Source organism: Mastigoproctus giganteus, chromosome 10 (assembly GCF_048544385.1).
Source record: "Mastigoproctus giganteus isolate SK-2022 chromosome 10, ASM4854438v1, whole genome shotgun sequence".
Classification (NCBI taxonomy): Eukaryota; Metazoa; Arthropoda; class Arachnida; order Uropygi; family Thelyphonidae; genus Mastigoproctus; species Mastigoproctus giganteus.
This window is the reverse complement of record NC_143584.1, coordinates 165,170,508-165,190,463: the sequence shown is the minus strand read 5'-3', so window position 1 is coordinate 165,190,463 and position 19,956 is coordinate 165,170,508. Positions and strand designations below refer to the sequence as shown.

General features: G+C 39.7%; 1 protein-coding gene across 1 annotated transcript in view; it reads left to right on the top strand.

The window, feature by feature from the left end:
• Positions 1 to 19,956, top strand: part of LOC150079450 (uncharacterized) — a 196,365-nt gene that overhangs the window by 167,807 nt on the left and 8,602 nt on the right. The window contains exon 5 of the mRNA XM_090383077.1: positions 11,518 to 11,673. Within this exon, the coding sequence (XP_090239203.1) occupies positions 11,518 to 11,673 (156 nt within the window). The remainder of the gene's footprint in view (positions 1 to 11,517; positions 11,674 to 19,956) is intronic.

Here is a 19,956-nt window from a genome sequence, read left to right as displayed (position 1 = left end):
GATCCAAGTAGACCTCCAGAAATTCGCTTCGGATCGCAATTACAGGCGCTCGTTGGCTGAACTTGTTCCGCTTTTGTTTGGCCCCTGATGTCGACTCAAACCGATATCTCCACCCGCTATCTGTATGAGGCGCAGAACGACACGTCGCTGGTACATCGACGAACTGTTTCACAAGAAAATGCGAAACCGTATACCGAACAACTTAATGCACGCATGTGAAATATTTCAGAATATTCTGACTTCTGTGAATATTCTGAAATATGTGCCTTGTACTTATGAACGTGTACATACCTTGGTGTACTGTCTGCCTCAGAACTATGTATATACTCATATCTATAGAATGGTTAATGCCACGTTCTTAAGTTAATTTCATGTTATGTTATACTGTACATATTTTTATATCACCCTATAAAATTGTCAAGCTCCTGGCTGTGGCAGACACATTATTGTACAGTATCGTTACTGTACAATAAAGATTTATTCTTCTTGGCTTGTTCGGGTAATGTAGTTGTGTTAGAACTCACGAGATATTGAACGTTTACGCAAATATGAAGATAGGCAAACCCAGTCCTTGTTCTCTTCATATGTAACATAAATCAGTATGAGGTTACCTTAGGCAATAATATTACCTGTATGAACGTAGAATAGATTGTGATTTAAGCATGCTGCTATTTACTTCCCTGTCGATATGTTCCAAAAAGCAGACAAACTGACCCTTAGAATATGTATTTTATAGACATGCATACAAACAGATTGGTCTGAGTTATCTCTGTTCTAGTTCATACGATCCAGATTAGACTTGCCTATACGGAAACAACTAATTTGTTGATTCTCATTTTGTATTAAATGTTATCTATTGCCGAGGACACAGTCAAAATGAACATGCTTTTCTTTTCATAAAAAAAAAATCAGGAATATAGAAATTCATTCTTATTCGATGAACCGATTATTTCTGTCCATCGAATAAAACTGGTAACGTGTATTTGTCGGGGTGAATCCAGAACCTATCAAACAGGCGGTGGATGTAGGAAACGTCCAGTATTATGGGGCATAGTCCTCTTGCATCTGATTTAGCAGCTGGTTGCCAACAGAAGTCGCCCTTCAATAGCGGCCAAATCCAGTAGCATTTTGCTAGATGTATGGCTGTGTTGCGTGTAGAGAACAGATTGTCAGTGTAATGACTCAAGTATCTTTGGGTATGTTTGTTCACTTATCAAAACTTTGTTGCTGAGATAATGGTCCTTTGACCTACTAGTTTATCACGCTAGGGTGGTGGTGGGGTGGAGATGAAGAAACTCTCCTTGGAAACGCCTGCCATCAGGCAAACGAAGAGATATCATTCGTCACTGCCTATTACAAAATTAGTCGAGATACCACAGCGATTTCTTTAAGATTCACTTCGCCCTTCTATTTGAATTGTACCTTCTGTGAGAGTTTATATCTGGTTAGGTTTAGTGCTTAGGTTATTCTCATGTCTGATTTTCTGTTCACTTGATCATTTATTTTGTGCCGAACAGACAAGTGCATTTCATGTTTTTATAGTTCTGGTTTTGAATTTATAAGTAATATCAGATTATCCTATCCACTTCCCATTTGTTATTCGATGAAATACAGTAGAATATCGAGTATCCAAAAAATACTAAACACGAAAAGAAGGTCCCAGGCTCCAAGCATTTTATGTGACAGGGCAGTATTTATGTGCAGGGCCGTCTTTTCCATCAGGCACCGTGTCTATGCCCTGCGAAAAAAAGTGGGATTCGGAAAAATATAATTCAAATGAAATTCAGTGATTTTACTCCAACACTAAAACTAAAGTTTTAGAAACTAATTTTTAACACATTTCTAAGATAAATTCTCTCATTGGCCTTTTCTGTTAGCAGAATGGTTAACAACATCAAAGTACGTATTGTGAGAAAGTTAGTGCTGGAATATGTGTTGCTGAAATAACTTCAAAACCAAGTTTATAAAAATGCTTTACAATCTTTAAAAACAAAAAAAAATTATATCTGACTGAAGAATATTTTAATATGTTTGGTATATAATGCAATGAGGTCTCGTAATGAAGAATAGTACCTAGGGCTTAGGAACACCAAAAGACGGCCCTGCGTTTGTACATAAATTGCAGTTGTCTAGAGTGATTAGTCATCTGTACTGGTATAATGATTTCGTCACTTGACTCTCGTTTAGGGAAGTCTAGGGGTCGAATTCCCATCTATGAGTGGAGGAATTTCTAAAGACCTCTTCAATCGCGGCTGTAGTTAACAAATCTCAACCGAAAATAGTAGGGTTTCCCTGTGAATTTTTATGGGTTTTTTTAGCCTGCACAACGTACAAATCGTCCCGTGAACGTACACTTGTACAGACATAATACACGATGGCGCAGTTAGTATGGTCTAAGTCGCTGATGTGCCTAAACCTTATAAGAGCAGCAGCCTATGGAGATTAGTTATTAACGTTTACTAATCTTACTTAATCACACCGGTACTATGGAATCTCACTAATTTGGACTAAAGGAGGGATAGTTCTAATTACCGAAATATATATAAACGCAAGGGCGGATCGATAAGTAACACTGCATAAGGGTCACCATTATTAAAATTTTTCACTGTATAAGGGTCATCATTATTCAAATCTATTACAGTGAAGGGTTGTTTGGAGTTATCCGTGAAGTCCGCCATGCATTGATTTGTTTAATGTTCGAAATGCACTTCCCCGACCATCGTTGGCCTTCAGACGAGTTGGGACACACAATGTTCGGTCTGTTTTATGTTTGTTTCGGTTGGTTTTCGTCTGTCTATCGTAATATTTCACATAATTTGGAATCTGATGACATCGATGGGGCGCCGCTAAATTTGAATTAATTCGCATTTTTATAAATTTATTATTATTTGTTATTAATTGGCATTTTTTCTAAATTATATTAATAGCGTATTCTGTCTGCAGCACCCTTTATCTCAATTTATCCCCGCTTCTCTTTGACGCTATGTTACGTAGTACTTGGTTTACTTTCTATTTGCCACGCGACTGGCATATTCTTCATTTATATATAAATACTTTTTTTATTTAACAGCTGAATTACCTGTTTTTTTTTTTTTATCATATTATGTGAGCAATACACGAAGGAACCAGTTTTTTCTTGGTTCCTTCGTGTATCGTGGCCGTGAGATCCAACCGGATAGTGCGGAACCATCGTGATATCCAAGCCCGAGGCGGGATTCGAACCTGCAGCCTTTGGGTTACCAGGCAGGCACTTTACCCATTCGGCTAGCCCGGTCGGCTGGTTTCTATTTAGAAGAAAAAACTCAAAATGTTCGAAATGGCCTCCTTCGGCACGCATGCATAAAAAATATCTGTTTTCAACACTACGCCATACAACGCAATATAAGTCACTTAAAATTCTGCGTTTTCTGCTGTATCGCCATCCACAGACCCCACCCCCCTCCAATATTTTAGGGTTTTGAGCGTACACCTTATCTTTCAGGTTTAAGGTATTCGGAAACACTCCATCTACGACCTATCCATTGTTCGTGAAATTCGCTGTCCAGGTAGTTACGGACACCAGTATGAAAATGTTGAGGTGTGTCATCCTATTGGGGAGGGGGGGGGGCATCGTATCATTTCCTTAACATTTAAAGATAACTCAGCCAATTCCGCGAGAGGAGAATCCTGTTCCACACTGATTATTCTTGTCAGGGTAACATCTTTTTGCAAGGTTAGGAGAGGATTTTCACTGGCCCAGTAAACACAGTTGGGATGATTCAGCTGTCCATTTAGTTTGAACTTTGCTTCATCTGACCATAACGCCTGTTATCTCCTACCATTGTTTGGCGCATAATGGCCTTTAGCTGCCGTTGCGCCCTAAAACCTCTAATAACAACAACAACAATCATCTGACCATACGATTGCATCCCCAAAAGCGCTAATTCCACCATTTTTATGACAGTACCACTCACAAAATTGTGTTCGATCTGGATCATCCTGTATTGCCCGAAGTCGAGGTCTTAAAGGCTTCAAATTTATGTCCTTTAAGATTCTTATAACCGATTGACTTATTTGCAGTTCTTGTGAACAGTGCTGTCGACTTCTGTGTGCGTGTGGGGGGGGGGGGCGTTCAAATGCAATCGTGACAGTTTCAACATTTTCGATACTTTTTGGTATCATTTCCCTCATATTGCTTGTCTTATTGATATTGTGTATAGTTTTATGTTCCTCAAATTTATTACACAGACGGGTCATGTTAGGAAGAGTAGGCGCTTGTTACATCTTGTCTTTCCGAGGCACGCTGAACCTCTACAATATTTTCAAATTTCCAGTATCATATAAGAATCGCCTTTCTCTCATCAAAACTTAATTGCCTGTTCTACGTCATTTATGTGGGTTTCAGCCAATCTGAAAAAATAATAATAAATAAATAAATAATACCGATTGGTCATTAAATTCACGCATTATGAATTTTTAAAGTGTGTATAATTTTGACTCGCCCTCTATAACTTTCATTTAAAGAACATAAAATAAAATCAAATAACACGAAATAATCTAATATTAACTTCTTTTTTTTTTTTTTTTTGTTGAAAACAAAACCATTTTCTCGTGTACTGGTTCTAATTTTCTGTAAATATAAAGCAGCACGTTTACTTTTAAGCGACATTTTGTAACCGAAAGATTCGTATAGAGTAGAAAACAGTATGGCACCTTAATGTTCTTGTTTATACTCCGGCACGACCCCCAGGTCAGTGGAGTTTACAATAAATCAATAAATACAAATGTCGATCGTATTTAGCAGTCACGGGCTTCAACCCCGGTCCACTCAAAGAGCGTGTGCTACTGCACTCGCGCTCCTGACCACTCAGCTACGTCAGGCCTTAGTGCAGTTTCAACCAAAGTAATCGCACGAGGTGTAGGAAGAGAAGTTCGTGTATTGTGGACCAGCAGTATATTTATTTTATAAATACGACTAACTTTTAAGGAAAGAGAAAATAAATAATAACGCTATCAATAGGAGGCACGAATAATAAAGGTTTCATCGGATAGGAATTGTCAGTGGAGATGGAGGTACTGACTATCCTATATGACGTTCACAATATGCGGCAAAAAGATTTGTGTTAAGACTAATGGTTACCATTTGAGCATTAATCATGCTAACTTTAGGTTAGTATAAAGTTTTAATAATTAATTTATCACGCATATATTTTTTCTTGTATTCAGTTGAGTACTTTGATTGATTATACATTAAACAGTGTTTCTTGATGTGTGGCTTACCCTATAGCCTCAATTATTCGCTGTCCTTGATTGTGCCAATAGATTTTTGAGGTCCGGATAACATCTTGTTTCTACCACAGTTGTTCGTTTATTGAACGTTTTCGCTCTCTGCAAGTAAACAAACACCTTTGTTTACCTGAAGTGCGTCGGAGCAATTTGATCCTGCGAAACTTCGATTTTATTCCTTCTAAATCCTCCTCTTGGTGAGCCTAACGCGATCAGTGCAAAAGTCATGTGAACATCTGTCTCCGAATATTTAGTTCCGCATCAATTTACGTAACAATAAATGTCAACAAGCACCGGATAATTAGGGAGAACTACGAAGTACGTGTTGCCGTGTAATTAAATGCAGACCGTGCGTCTTTCTAGAATGGCGTTTAATGACTGGTGTAGCTTTGTTCGTGATGAGCAAAGTACAAGGCACGACCATCTGCTGCAGACATGACACAACACAACACAGAAGATTTTTTTGTTTGGCAGGAAGGAGGGGCTTGCGGTGGAAATAATTGTTAGATTATTGTAAGTGATGCTAGTGAATAATGGTTACATTCACCAGTGTAGTTGCACTTCCAGTTGAGCTACACTTTTTATTTGTCACGCACTTTTTATGGTAATTAAACCTGTGTTCACGAAAATGTGAGAATGGAATAAAACAAAAGTTCTACTATCAAGGAAATATCCACGATTGGCACCAAAACCACATCAATGACTTGACGAAGCCAGACTTTTCCATTGCCCGTAATAAGAGTTCAATTAGATAATTGCTCCCCTCTCCGGACCGCGTAATCACATTTATCTGCAATCTGGTCACGCCTCAACGTTGTTCTTCACCTTTTTCAACCCTCTTTCCTTTCCTCTCCTCTAATCAACACTGTCAGAATTAGAAGCTTCAATTCGTCATGCTTGGTGGTCCTTGGAATCTAAAAGCGATACAGTCGAAGTCAATCTCCCCACATCGCCTCAGGTATAATACTTGTTAAAGCTACAATTTGTGACGCATACCAAAAGGGGAGAGGAAATTATCAAACATTGATTGGAGTGTCACCTGTGGAGCCACGATTAAACAGCACCTGGTTGCATTCTTCCACAAAACTTTAAGGGAAAATATTTACTTTCCCTCAGATTACCGAATGGCTAAGAAACCATTCAGTAAAATTTTTAAATTTGATATTTAATACTTTACTTAATCAGTTAATCAGGTAACCAAGTTGCTAACTCACAGATTAAACTTTAAAGCCTCGTCATAAATAACTAATTTAAGTTTTAAATTAATATAATATAGATTTTAATACAGGCTTAAGGAAAACTAGAATAAATAAATAAAATAAATAAAATAAATAAATAAAAGAATCGTGTTAAAAGTTCAGAAATGTGTAATTTTTTTGTAACTAATGGGAATTCCACGGACTTCCGTTATTTCCAACCGGCGGGTAATGCGTTCAAAAGACAGGATTACTAACCCGCCCACTTATCGATGACATCGACTTGCCTCTTCTTCTTTTTTTTTTTTTTTTGCTCTTTGCCCTGGTAAAGTGTAAAGTGCATTGAGGTCTAACGGCCACCAGGGGTTTCTCCCATCTCTGCATTGCTTTCATTGTAGGTGTACAGTTCGCTGGGATGGTCAGAGTTTTAAAAGTGTGTGGATATTGTTAATGTGTAGTGTTATGTACCGTTGTTCATTTAGCCACCAGACTCCCGTTGGAGCCCGACGTTGCCCACACTTCTCCCCGTGGAGGCAGACCAGGTAGTTTCTATTTTACTCTGGCAGGTCCTGCCACTTACTTTCATGAGATTTCAGTGGCTAGGATCTAAAAAAAGGGGCGGGAGGAAGCTGAAGACTTGTGAGAAGGCAGAAGAATGAGGTCTGTAGGGAAGAGGACCTCAGGTGGATGTCAGTGGAACATGCCCATGCCCCACCAGAAGAAAGAGTGGAGATGGGGAGGATACAGAGAATCTGTCACCTCACCCACCCCGCCAAGGGAAGAGGGGAGAAAGCGGGTTGGGCAAGACGCCCAGCCCGGATCGCCAATTGGCGAGAAGGCAGTATATGCTGCAGTCGCATTCATGACTGTTCGTCAGTTGAAGTTAGGTCATGTCAGGTTGTAACGTTGAGTTGTCTTTTGGGGGTTGTCAGGTCAGGCTGTCCAGTTTGGTCATAATTGGGGTCAGATCCATTTTCCTTTGGAAATGTCTGGTGGTTGTAGTATTAGATAGAGTTCCAGGTGTGTCCGTTTTCTGCAGCTATTCATGGAACATGAATAGCTGCAGAAAACGGATCTCGTCCAGTCGTCCTTTGTTGATAGTTCAAGCTCTGAGTGGTCCAATCCTAACGGGCAGACACCTCTATATGTGATTATTTCCAAGCAGGTATTCATTTGGTGCGTGTGGATTTGAAGTTTGCACTTCAAGAGAACTATGTTTATTCCGGTTCCTCTGGGTTTGCAGGTGGTGGAAGAGTTTGGCGTCTGGAAAAAAGGTTCTGTGCGAATTTAATAAAATAAATAAATTATCTGTTTATACTCCGGGACGACCAAATGATCAGAGGAGTTCACAAGATAGACAGAATACAAGAGACAGCACCGTATTTAGCAGTCACGGGCTTGAACCCCGGTCACTCAAGGCACGTGTACTTGTGCACCCGCGCGCCTGACAACTAGGCTACGGTGGCCTTTTATTGGTGAAGAATTAGGTGAAGACTTTATGAGTTGTTTCGTTTTCCAATAGTTGGCACTCCTGATTTTAGGGGATAAAGCGCACTTGGGTGATGAGGGGGCCACGGAGATCGTCATATAGATCACATTCGTGCATCAAGGGGTCCCAGGGATTCACGGGTGCACATAGGATTATCTGTAATTCCTAGCGGTTAACTTACTGCGGATCGCTCCATGTCCTGTGAGGAGGTAGGTCGCGTATAGTCCAGGGCAGAATCATGATGGATATTGTGGATAGATTTGTTGTATATCCAGAAGAAACTATCGTGTAATGTCCTCTTTATTGGAATTCGTCGAGCGTTGTTGCCAGATAGCCTGTAAGTAGGTTTGAAGTCTCTTTATCTCCAGCTGTTCAATTAACTTACGAAAGCCCTATACTCCAAACACTTAACATGTCTAAATTATCTTACGCCCATAACTTGGCCTATCAAAACCAAGTGATTCTAGGCCTACGTCAACGCGTTTTTTTTTTTTTTTTTTTTGTCCTTACCGCCGAAATCTCGGCAAATTAAACGGCAGGACCTGCCAGAGTGAATCTAAGGCTACTGGGTTCCTGGTCTGGCTCCACGGGGCGTAAGTGGGGCGATGTTGGGCCTCAGCAGGGACCCAGCGGCTAAATGACCAGATGAACAACGGTACACGACACTACACATGAACAACTCCCACACACTTTTAAATCTCTGGCATTTTCCAGCGAACTGGCTAACCCACAATGAAAGCAACGCGGAATGGCGGAAACCCCTGGTGCCGTATGACAACAACAAACACACTTTACACTTACACCAACACTAAAAATTGCGCTGTATATTTTAGATGAGTGCAAGACTGAAGACCAGAGTAGTGAGGCTTACATCGGGATGGATACCAGACATCCTTATACAGATTGTGATGCTAGTTTTGGATGAAGCAGCCCCACCAGTTCCTGACGGATGGCCCATATCTTACAGAAGCGGTTCTGAAAAGTGAGCCGGTTATCCCCAAATCAGGCTAATGTACTTATGTGAAATGATCCTTTTGCATCGACCAGCGACTTGTTAATACTTTATTTTTATTCCTCTTGTTTGTGAAAGACACTTTCATTGATTTTTGATGGTTTAGGTTTCAGTGGTATGCAAACTGATGTCCGCGGTCAAGTCTGGGACTTCGGGACATGTACGCCAGGAATGAGTTAATTTTTTTTTTTTTTTAACTTAACCGTCACTAATTCTGAAAGTAAGTTTTGATAGAGGCTTTTCTCCTCTGGTATTTTCGGAAGCCAAGATACAAGGATTATGCATCGAGCCCATTACTTACAGACACACAGCCGGATAGTTTTAAGTTTATTTTTTAAAAGTGGAATAGAAATGTTTTTGTTTGTTGATTGTAATGCTTTATTATTTATTATAAAATTAAATATTTTATTTTAGAGATCCCCCGATAAAGCTACAAACCAAAAGTGGATCTAGGGCCGAAAAAGTTTGCTTTAGTTCCAGTCTGATTTACGGAGTAGTTTTCGAGGAATAGCATTTGTTTTGCGGTGGTCTCACTAATCATGGCAATCTGTTTAGGGTCATTCTAAATAATGAAGATTTTCTACAGTGAAATAATCTGCATGTGACAGGAAATTGAAATGTCTCGATAGAAGACGTTCTTGTGTTGGTGATAGTGGCAGAGGAAGAGTCCTCTGCTCCTTCCCACCTGGCTACGGAGGCGCCCGGATTGCGAGTACCTCTAGTTTTCTAGCTGAATGTGTTACTGGAGTCATTGATTAGGGCCGTAACCATCTAGCTGCCGATGAATTATTTTCCTTGCTCAGACTTCACATGAGGGGACATTAATTCAAATTGAGGAAGGATGGTTGCAGAATGGATGTGTGGAAGTTTGCCTTCAGCAAGCAGGTGGTTGATTGTTGGAATAAATTTCCATTAGTTGTTGTGGAAGGGAGTAGTTTGAATAAATTCAAGGAAGAACTAGACAGACTATTGGAAGGGATGGGCAGGCGATGCGGGACGATATATACCAGTGCTCCAGTTATGCCAAAATGGCCAGATCTGTTTGTTGTTTGGTTTTTAGGAGCATTAGCAACTAAGGCCATATTGCTCCGGGGATATGCGGTGGTCATTCCCTGACCTTTCCGCATCCTCCATATTTGGTGGTCACGGGCTCGAACCCCGGTCTAATCAAGAAACGTGTGCTATACACTGCTGCTGCTCCTGCCCACCTGGCTACGGAGGCGCCGGGTAGTCTTGTATCGTGTTTTATAAACGTATACCTATGTTCCGCTGAAGAAGCATTTCCGGACAACTTACAACTCTTCAGATTCGTGGACGATTAACTGTAGATATTTCATTCAACATTGCTAATTACCTGGAATTAAAAATTGAAATGGCACCGCCTCAAAAGATATAAATGCGCTTAATAAAAGCGATATATACAGTTTCAATGCCGTCAGCCGTACTCACTGGTCATCCAGTACCTCCAAATTGTGCATGATGATGTTATTCAGTGTCGCGTCAATTTGCATGAAAAAAGTTCTACATGTATATCTAAAATCAAGGCTCTGTATAACGAACTGGCATCCAATAATTTCCCAATCCCGTATCTAAGTTACCACTTTAAAAGATCCATAAATATTATATATTAAAAAAAAAACTTCTACTCGAACCTGTTAAATCTAATTTAGTGGTTGGTTAAATTCAGATCAGATTCAAATTCAGATCCTCGAACTATGTATAGTGTGTGTATATATATATATATACTGAATACTTATACACTATGCTATCTTGGTGTCTTACAGTCTGACCACTCCTACCTACCGGTTAGCAACCACAGTTTACCGGTATGCATTTCAATTAACCTCACTCTTTTCCCATATCGAGTTTCAGTCATTATTTTCTATATACGGCATTCTTTCGTTCATTCATTTGAGTATTTCTTCATGATAGCCAACAGGAGCGCATTAAGGTCGGTTGAGGCCCCGGGCACAGAAGAAAATATTGGGCCGCTTAAAAAAAGGAGAGAGACAGGGAAAATAAAAATACATGTTAATCATTTTTTTAAATAAATAAAAAATATTATGTACTATTAATGTTTTATTTCCAATAAAATTTGAATATACTATAATCAATAATAGCATAATAATAATCACAAAGTTTTGAACTAATAGTTGAACATATTATTATAGTTGAACTAATATGTTCAACTAATTTGTTGGGGTTTTGCGTGGGCCCTTCAGAACTCGGGGCCCAGGGCGCGCGCCCGGTGCGCCCGCCGTTAAATCCGCCTCTGGCTGCCAATGTCTTATTATTTGAATAAGTTTCATTATTTTATTAAATTCGAACAATTGACGTCTGCATTTTCTTTATTTTAGGTTTCATTTTGTTTATGTTTGTTTGGTTTGTGTTTAACTTCCATTTTGTATATATTTGTATATTTCCTTTTTTTATTATTATCTCTGATAATACGTTTAACTGTGTAATATTATCGTAATCTATTATTATATAAATTATAATATTATCGTAAATGCATATTGTCTTATAGTTATTTACCTTTATTTCTCTTTGTTTAGCTAAGGAACGATGGCAGTTGAATCTTCTTTCCAACCAGCTAGAACAGCCTGCGCCGCGTCATAATCATTCTTGTGTGGTTCACGATGGTTGCATGTGGGTATATGGTGGTCTTAATGACCTTCAGTCTCGAGGCGACTTCTGGAAATGGGATTTTGGTAAGTTGTCGGTAGATTTAGTTATTGTTGAATTAAAGCCCAGGCATCGAACCGATCTGTTATGTTTTTTTTTTTTTTTTTTTGGCAGTGTTACTTTTTGCGAGAATTCGTAGAAATCTCTTTAACCAAAAGTCTTTTCTTTAACATTAGTTATGTTTTTAAATGCGAATAATTTAATAGTAAATATGGAAAAATTACTTTGCTAGTTTCTTGCAAAATACAGAGAAGAATGTGTCAGTAGCGCGTCCATTTGCATATTAATGTGTATATCTAACATTAAGGTTCTGTATAACAAACTGGCATCTAATAATAATAAATTCTGATTAGTCTAGGATTGGAGCCGATATTATTATTAAAATCCGTTCTACGAAGTTTATTTTACCTCTTAATGATATCACTCACTTTTAATTAAAATCATCAGTTAACTCGGCAGAAGTAAACAAATTTGTAGTGTCTTCCACAATATCACTTTAACCAATTCCTTTTTGTAAACAATGAAGTGGTCATTGTGAAACCTGAAACCCAAGTAACAGGCACTTTGACACTGTTAGTATGTACGTTGCCAATTATAATCAGTATGAGTCATCCAGCAGAACATTATTCACGTCGGTGTTGGTACGTGTGCTGTTTACTTTTTCAAGCCCGTTTTACACCATCAAAGTTTTGATATAAATTCGAACATGTTTCTCTGTTTTACTCGGTTTTGTAATTTGATTAATATTTAAATATCTCTGAAATATAGACTTTTGAGACATGTTTATTTTCATTTTTTCATTTATTGAGTAAAGCGGCTCCTAGCCAAAAAAATATATCTGGCAAATCCGCCATATGTATAGAAATAGTATAGTACAGTATACAATTATTAACAATACAAATTTCACGTTCACATTACAAATCAACTACACTGTGCAATGGTCATCCCCTCAGCTACAGCACAACAACCCGGACAAGTAGGCTACAGCAGAAACCGATAAAGAGACACTGTCCATAAATGAGCACAAGCATCACATCCTAGAGACTGATCATCACAATGAAATGGACAAGTAGGCTACAACAGAAACAGATGAAGAGACACTTTCACAAATGAGCACAAGCATTATATCCTAGAGATTGATCATCGCCGGTATTCTCCAAAAGATAGAGTTCAATGAACAGTCATCTACCAGCAGTCAGAGAGCTCAACAGAATAGAACAGATACATATTAACCAGCAAAACCAAGCTGGAAGGTGTTATTGCAGGATCAAATCCAAGAAAAACAACAACTAAGGCTTCTTGCCAACTGCGCTGGCAGAAGCAGAAGTGGACACCCACCCATTAAGGAAACAGAGTACTGTACCAACATCCTATCCATCTCTGCAAAGAATTTTCTCTGTTCCTATATAAAAAAATAACGGCTAAGGTAAAGAAAGCCTGCACGAGAAGCATGCAAAAGTTCGATGAAATTTACCGGTAAAAGTACTCTTCCGTAACGGTATTTGTATTGTTGCTCGCTCGGTAAACAGATGGTGGGTGTTATCGGTCTGGAGAGAAGTTGAATCCCACTGGAGCTTGAAACCCTCCCGGAGCGGGGGGGGGCTTTTTCCTTAGAATCACTAATTGAATTATGAACAGAGTCATATTGGAAGTTCTGGCGTCTTAAAAAATGTTCGTAACGTAGTTTCACCGGTAAACGTTTTCGAAGTTTGCCGTGCTTCTCGTGTGGGCTTCCTTTGCCTTTTTTTTTTTTTTTCTCCTTAATAAACAATTTATACATTAGTCCACCAGTGATATAGCCGAGTGGACAGGACCGGGAGTGCAGTAGCACAAGCTCTTTGAGTAGACCGGGGTTCAAGACCCTGACTGCTGAATACGGTCGATCTGCCAACCCGCACTGGACCAGCATGGCAGATTATGGTCCATTTCCCTCAGCATGAATTGTTGAGGAGGCTTCCATCCTGCAATGGGTTGATAATGGCTGCACTTTACTTTACTTTACCACCAGTGATTTTGAAGAAAAAAAGTCAGGTTACCCCATCTACTTCGAGCGGGTTTCAATCTCCCATGGGATTCAATTTCTACTCCTGACCGATAACACCCACTGTATGTTTACTGAGCGAGCAACAATACAAATGCTGTTACGGCAAAGTACTTTTACCGGTAAATTTCATCGAACTTTTGCGTGCTTCTCGTGCAGGCTTTCTTTACCTTTGCCAAAATAACGTATTGTTCCATGTAAAGAAGAGGGTACAGTCCACCAATTCATCCATTATTCAACCTTAACTCTGCCAATTGAAAAAGTATATTCATTCTCGCGAAAACTGAATTTGAAAAATTTTGAAAGGCAATAAAATGTTTCCAGATTTTATTCCAGGCAATAAAATGTTTCAATCTCATCCACCAGACGAGTTACATTATCAACGTTATTCAGTAAATCCAAACGCAAATCATTCCAAACAATTAAACACATGTTTCCAGATCACCACACGTACAGTTGCATCTTGTTACGATTCCAAGACTATTCAGTTTATCAAAAAATGATCCGCGACCTGTTACTAAGAATGTGCAACGTAGATTTGGTACTAACCAGATTGGTTTAATACAATTCACACCATTAACATAAGGGAAAATTTTGAATGTTTTTCTACCTTTTTCCGAACAATTTCATCAGTTTTGCCATTTTTGTAAAAGCTCACAAATCCTTTTCTTTTTGTTTCTCAAGTCATTTAAAGTGTTAATTTCGATGCCCAGCCAGTTAGGCGCCTCCGTAGCCAGGTGGGAAGGAGCAGCAGTGCGTAGCACACGCTTCTTGATTAGACCGGGGTTCGAGCCCGTCACCACCAAATACGAAGGATGCGGAAAGGTCAGGGAATGACCACCGCATATCCCGGAGCAATATGGCCTTAGTTGCTAATGCTCCCAAAAACCAAATAACAACATCGATGCCCAGCAACTCGAATTTTATACCTCTTCTCAAATAAAAGGATAGACTTCTAAACACTAACTGGAAATCAAGTGGCATTTTGCAAGCTAACACTTGCAAAGCTTCTGTGGAAACCGTTCTGCAGGCCATAACCATTTTGAGTAACATAACTCGATGTATAGAATAGAGCTTTTTGGTGTTGCTTACTTTGATTGCATGGCCAACCCAGATTGATGCACCATATATAACAATCGGCAGGAAAATACAATAATAAATCAAATGGAGTGCTTTCCCCTTTATCCCCCATTCCACCCGCGTTATTCTTGAGATCTTTGCAATAAATTTCTCCACTTTCTCTGATATATACTTAATGTACAGGATAAAGTTCAAGCCACTAGCAATACATATTCCCAAGTATTTAATCATTAACACCTGTTGTAAGGAAATGCCGTTCAACCTTACGAGCGGAGGTCTACTAAGAGCCAGTTTACCCTTCAACATCATGATTTTAGGTTTGGATGTAGAGAAACCACCATTTGCATAATTCTTTCAATATGCAATTAGACCTCATTCCAAGCTCCTTTCTGGTAGTTCCGTGCACAAGTATTACCATATCATCAGCATAAGCTATTGTGTGCGAGTGGTCAAATTCTCTCTTGAGCCAATCTTCCAAAACCAAGTTTCATCTTAAAGGACCAAAGACAGATCCCTTCGGACAGCTTCGAGTCATACGACGCGTAATTGATCCAAAATTCGACTTAACTGTTATTGTCCCTAACGATTCCTAACGTAATCTTAATTATAGAGAAAATATTAAAAGAACATTTAGCCATGCGCAACATCATCAGTACACTGGCCCAACTGATGGAATTAAAGGCACCAGCAAAGTCTATAAAAATTTCCAAGGTATATTTATAATTCGATTCCCGAACATTGCGAACTAAAGAGTGAAGCGCATCCTCAGTACCTTGTTTGTTAGAAACCTACACCTAGGTTTATAACAAACAATATGGTAACAAACAACCATATTGTTTGTTAGAAACGCCAATATTACTTCTTTGGTAGATAGCAATCCGCTTGGCCAAAAGCTTCTCATAAACTTTACCAAGACCAGGAAGCAATGCAATAGGTCTATATGAAGCAGGTGAACTTGGTTGGAGATTTTAGGATAATCTTGAGCAGTGCAAGGAGACGGAAATACGCCTCTTAGACACTTATCAAAAACTGTAACAATTCGTTCGAATAAAGATTAGAGAACTTTTTGATTACCTCTCCCTCTAGTAAGTCCATACCTGGACATTAATTATTTTTAATGGACCTAACAACGATGAGAAGTTCTTCATCGGTAAAGAGTAATTCTTCAATGTTGTTACCATACGACTCATTCAACGCATGCATATGATGATGTTCTAGATTAACACACGGTTTATCAGCCATGTTATCATTATCTATAAGGTGACCTGAGATTGCACTCATGGAATCTTCCCAGCTACACAATGGTGCCCTTGCCAATAGAATATATAACATCAGCAGCTGCTCTGAATTTGCCAGTATAAATTTTATAAACCAATCCCCAAGGGTCATTATTTCCTGCTGTTTTTACCAACGTTTTCCAGCAGTTATATTTCTGTTTAGTGATAGCATGGAGATACTTATTACGAAGACTTTGATAGTCTTTCTTTAATCGAATAACTTCCAAGGCACTTTCTCTACGTTTGCTCTTCTGAAATTGCTTCCTAGCCTTATTAGCCTGTTCTTTCAATAGAGTAGGCTGAGGTGTCCTCCACTTAACTGGTCTATGTTTTATCTGTTTCCGTTTCATAGCAGCTACACACGCATCATAGATAAGTTTTTGCAAAAACTCCACAGAGTTCTCACCTGTCATGTTAGATAACTCAGAGATCGCAATCATGGCCTGCTGAAGACTTCTCTCAAAGTTGTCCCAGTTTGCATGCTTAACAGCAAAGTGGCATAATCGATTCAAGCCAACACCTTTCCCTATGTGTATTGATTTCATAAAATATCGCACGATGATCACTCAATACCCATTCAGATTTGACTTTCCATCCACAGACAAATGTAGCGCCAATTGAGTATGTAAAAGTTACGTCTATGTTTGATTCACCATTTACTGTCCAAAAGGTGGACTCCTTCCCAGGTTGATTGTGACCCACAAGCTTCCGCTCCTATCATATTATCTAACGTCTTCCCTCTATCATCAGTAGTGCCACTGAACCAAAATGAACTCTTGGCATTAGAATCAATTGCAAACAATACAGGCAAATCCCCTAGCTTATCAAGAACACTGTCCATATAAACCAAATATGGCCGAATGTAAGAGTTGCATTTAAAATATATTGAAACAAATACACCAACAGTAGACTGAATGTTAACACAAACCGCATGACTGCTACACAAGGATTCAATTTTGGTTAATACTAAATCAGAATTAAAAACAATTATTGCAGCTCTCACTTCTGGACAAGGATTATATATGACCCTACAGGAAAGGGGATAACCAACTATCTTATCATTCACATAATAAGGTTCTTGGATGGAAACAACATCGATATTTTCTCATTGACATACAATTTTTATTTCATCCGCAACAGATCGGAGAATGCTGCGCATTCAGCTACGTTATATTCAAACCTTTAAACGAACTTATATTGTGAGTGTACTGATTTGAATTACAGTAATTAGGGCTATTGGCCATAGTTACGAAACGAATCAGCCGTACGCAGTTTAATTAGTTTAAGTACTCTTTCATATTCTGGACGCTTTTTGTCACGAACAGAATGGTCTCCCACATGACTTCTAGCAATACAGTTCGACACGCAGCCTCTTTGTTAATGATTTGTTAAAGGCCATACAATTTTTATATGTATGGCCTTTCCCAGCACAATTGTTGCATATAGGATATAGGATCTCTTTGTGAAACCTCCATAATCCAGTTATTCTCGGAATCACTCCTGTTTCCTCTTATGAACTAACAGTGACCTCAGCAACCATCTCCTCTTTCGTCAATCCCAAATGCAAAAGATTTTTCTCATACATGAGATCCTTCTGAACTTCCTTACTAACATCATACGCAATTAACTTAATTCCAGGTCTTTTGGGAAATTCAAGCCGTGTCAATTGTTCGCACATTTTTATTTCTTCTGTCTTTCTTAGTTTGCGTCTCTAAAACAATGCCACGATCAAATATTTTTCTTACCTTCCATATCCTGACCCCTCTCAACGAGTTTCTCATTTCCTTGTCCACAGCAATTCGGACATCTTCACTGCTTTTAAGTACAGAGTCGTCATTAGCTTGAATTAATAAAACATGCTCATTATCATATGATCTAGCCGCTTCATCGTCTGAGGAACTCACTTTCAAGCAAACGTCCTTGAAGTCCCCTTCATCCATAAAAAGTAGCTCTTCAAATTTTGAAGTACCAGCGCTATGCAAGTAGAGTGTGTTTAGTGTCAAACGGCACCAGGGGTTTCCCTCATCTCCGCGTGCTATACATTGTGGGTGTGAAACAGAACACTGTCAATGCCAGAGGTTTAAAAGTATATGGATTTTGTATTTGTGTAGTGTCGTGTACCGTTGTTCATCTGGTCATTTAGCCGCTGGGCCCCTAATGGGACCCAACGTTGCCCCACTCCGCCCCGTGGAGGCAGACCAGGTACACTACTTAGTTATTTACTCTGGCAGGTCCTGCCACCTAATTTCCTGAGATTTCAGTGGCAAGGACCTATAAAAAAAAAAAAAAAAAAAAAAAACACGCTATAGATAGGGGTCAGCCAAAACAAAGGGAGTACTAGTTGGGCGATTTGATGTTGTTAAGTTTTTGGATGTAGGGCTCAAGCAATTTGGGGTTGATTCAGACACTAGTTGTAAGTTAGAGAAGGGGAGGGAGACTGAAGACTGGGGGGAAAAGACAGAGATACGGGGTCCATAGGGAAGATGACCCCAAGTCAGTGGAGCAGGCCCATGCCCCACCAGAGTGAAAAAGAGGGGTGGCGAGGGGGGGAGGACACCAGGGATGAACTCCCCCTCCCGCCAGGGAGTGGAGGCAAAGGACCACGCAAGGGAGCGTGGCTAGGGAGGCCTAAAGGCAGCAGCTGAGCTGTGCTGGTGAAGGTTCTGTCACTCCTGGGACGAAGGAAGAAAGGAGTGTTTGTTTTTTTTTTTTTTTTTTTTTTCCCCTTCTCCTGAGAGGACTGTCATATCCAGGAAGTTTCTTACTTTGATCTTCAATGGGTGGTGTTTGGGTGCCTAACCCGTCTAGCAGTGAAGACAGACTGCGCAAACTCGGTAAAGGCGGCATAGCGCTGCTCGTCCATTATAATCAGGTGCTCACAATTCCGGGGATTTCCTTGCATTTTAGTGGCAAACCTTAGCCGGAACTCGTCATATTCATGGCAATCATACATCACGTGATCCCACGTTTCTTCATCCCCGCAGTGACACAGCGGATCTTCTTCAATGCCTAGGGATGTCAGCTTCGCTTTAAAGGGTCCGTGGCCTGTAAATAGAAATGTAGTATGGAGGCCTGGTGAGTACCAGGGAGGAGGCTTTGGACTGATGAGGTTCACAGAGGCAATGAACTTTTTGGTTATCAATCCTTTGTTGGTGGTGTCCCATGTCTCTTGCCAGGTCCTGTACATAATTTCAGAGATTCTCTTCCTTTCCTGTTTGGGGTTGTTATCAAGGTTAAGAGTGATGCCTGCTGTTTCGGTGGGAATCCTCTTCTTCAATCGTTGATATAATCCTCTTCTTATTACCTCTAGGTGTAGGGGTATACATCCAGCTAGAACCTGCAGAGCTGGGGTGCTTACTGTACGGCACGCCCTTGTTACGGCAAGGAGCATAGAACGCTGTATGGAGTCTAGTTTACGGCGATTTCGGTCGAGGGAGGCCCTAGTACACCATACTGAGGCTCCATAGCAAGCTATTGGCACAAATATGGCATTATGCAAGGCGCTATGCAAGGTCGCGGGTTCGATTCCCGCCTCGGGCTTGGATCAAAGTACTGCAAAAACCTGGTGAGGTGCATTATGGCCACAGAAGCCTATGCGCCAACAACTACCAAAAAAAAAAAAAAAAAAAAAACCAGCGCTATGCTAAAGCATGGGTAGCTGGAATTGACAGTTAGGACAGAGAATGCTCTAACTGCCAAAACAGACTTATCGTAAATCTAGCTTGAATATTACTTTTCCTTGATTAGAAATCGTCAAACCTGGTAGACCTTATCAGAATATATATGTGTATCACAAGAGTATTTAAAGTAAGCACTTTAAAACCATATTTATAAACACTTTTAACAAGAGCACATATAATAGCAACTATCACAGCTAACCGCCATTGTTGCACTCCTTGAGACATGTTTAG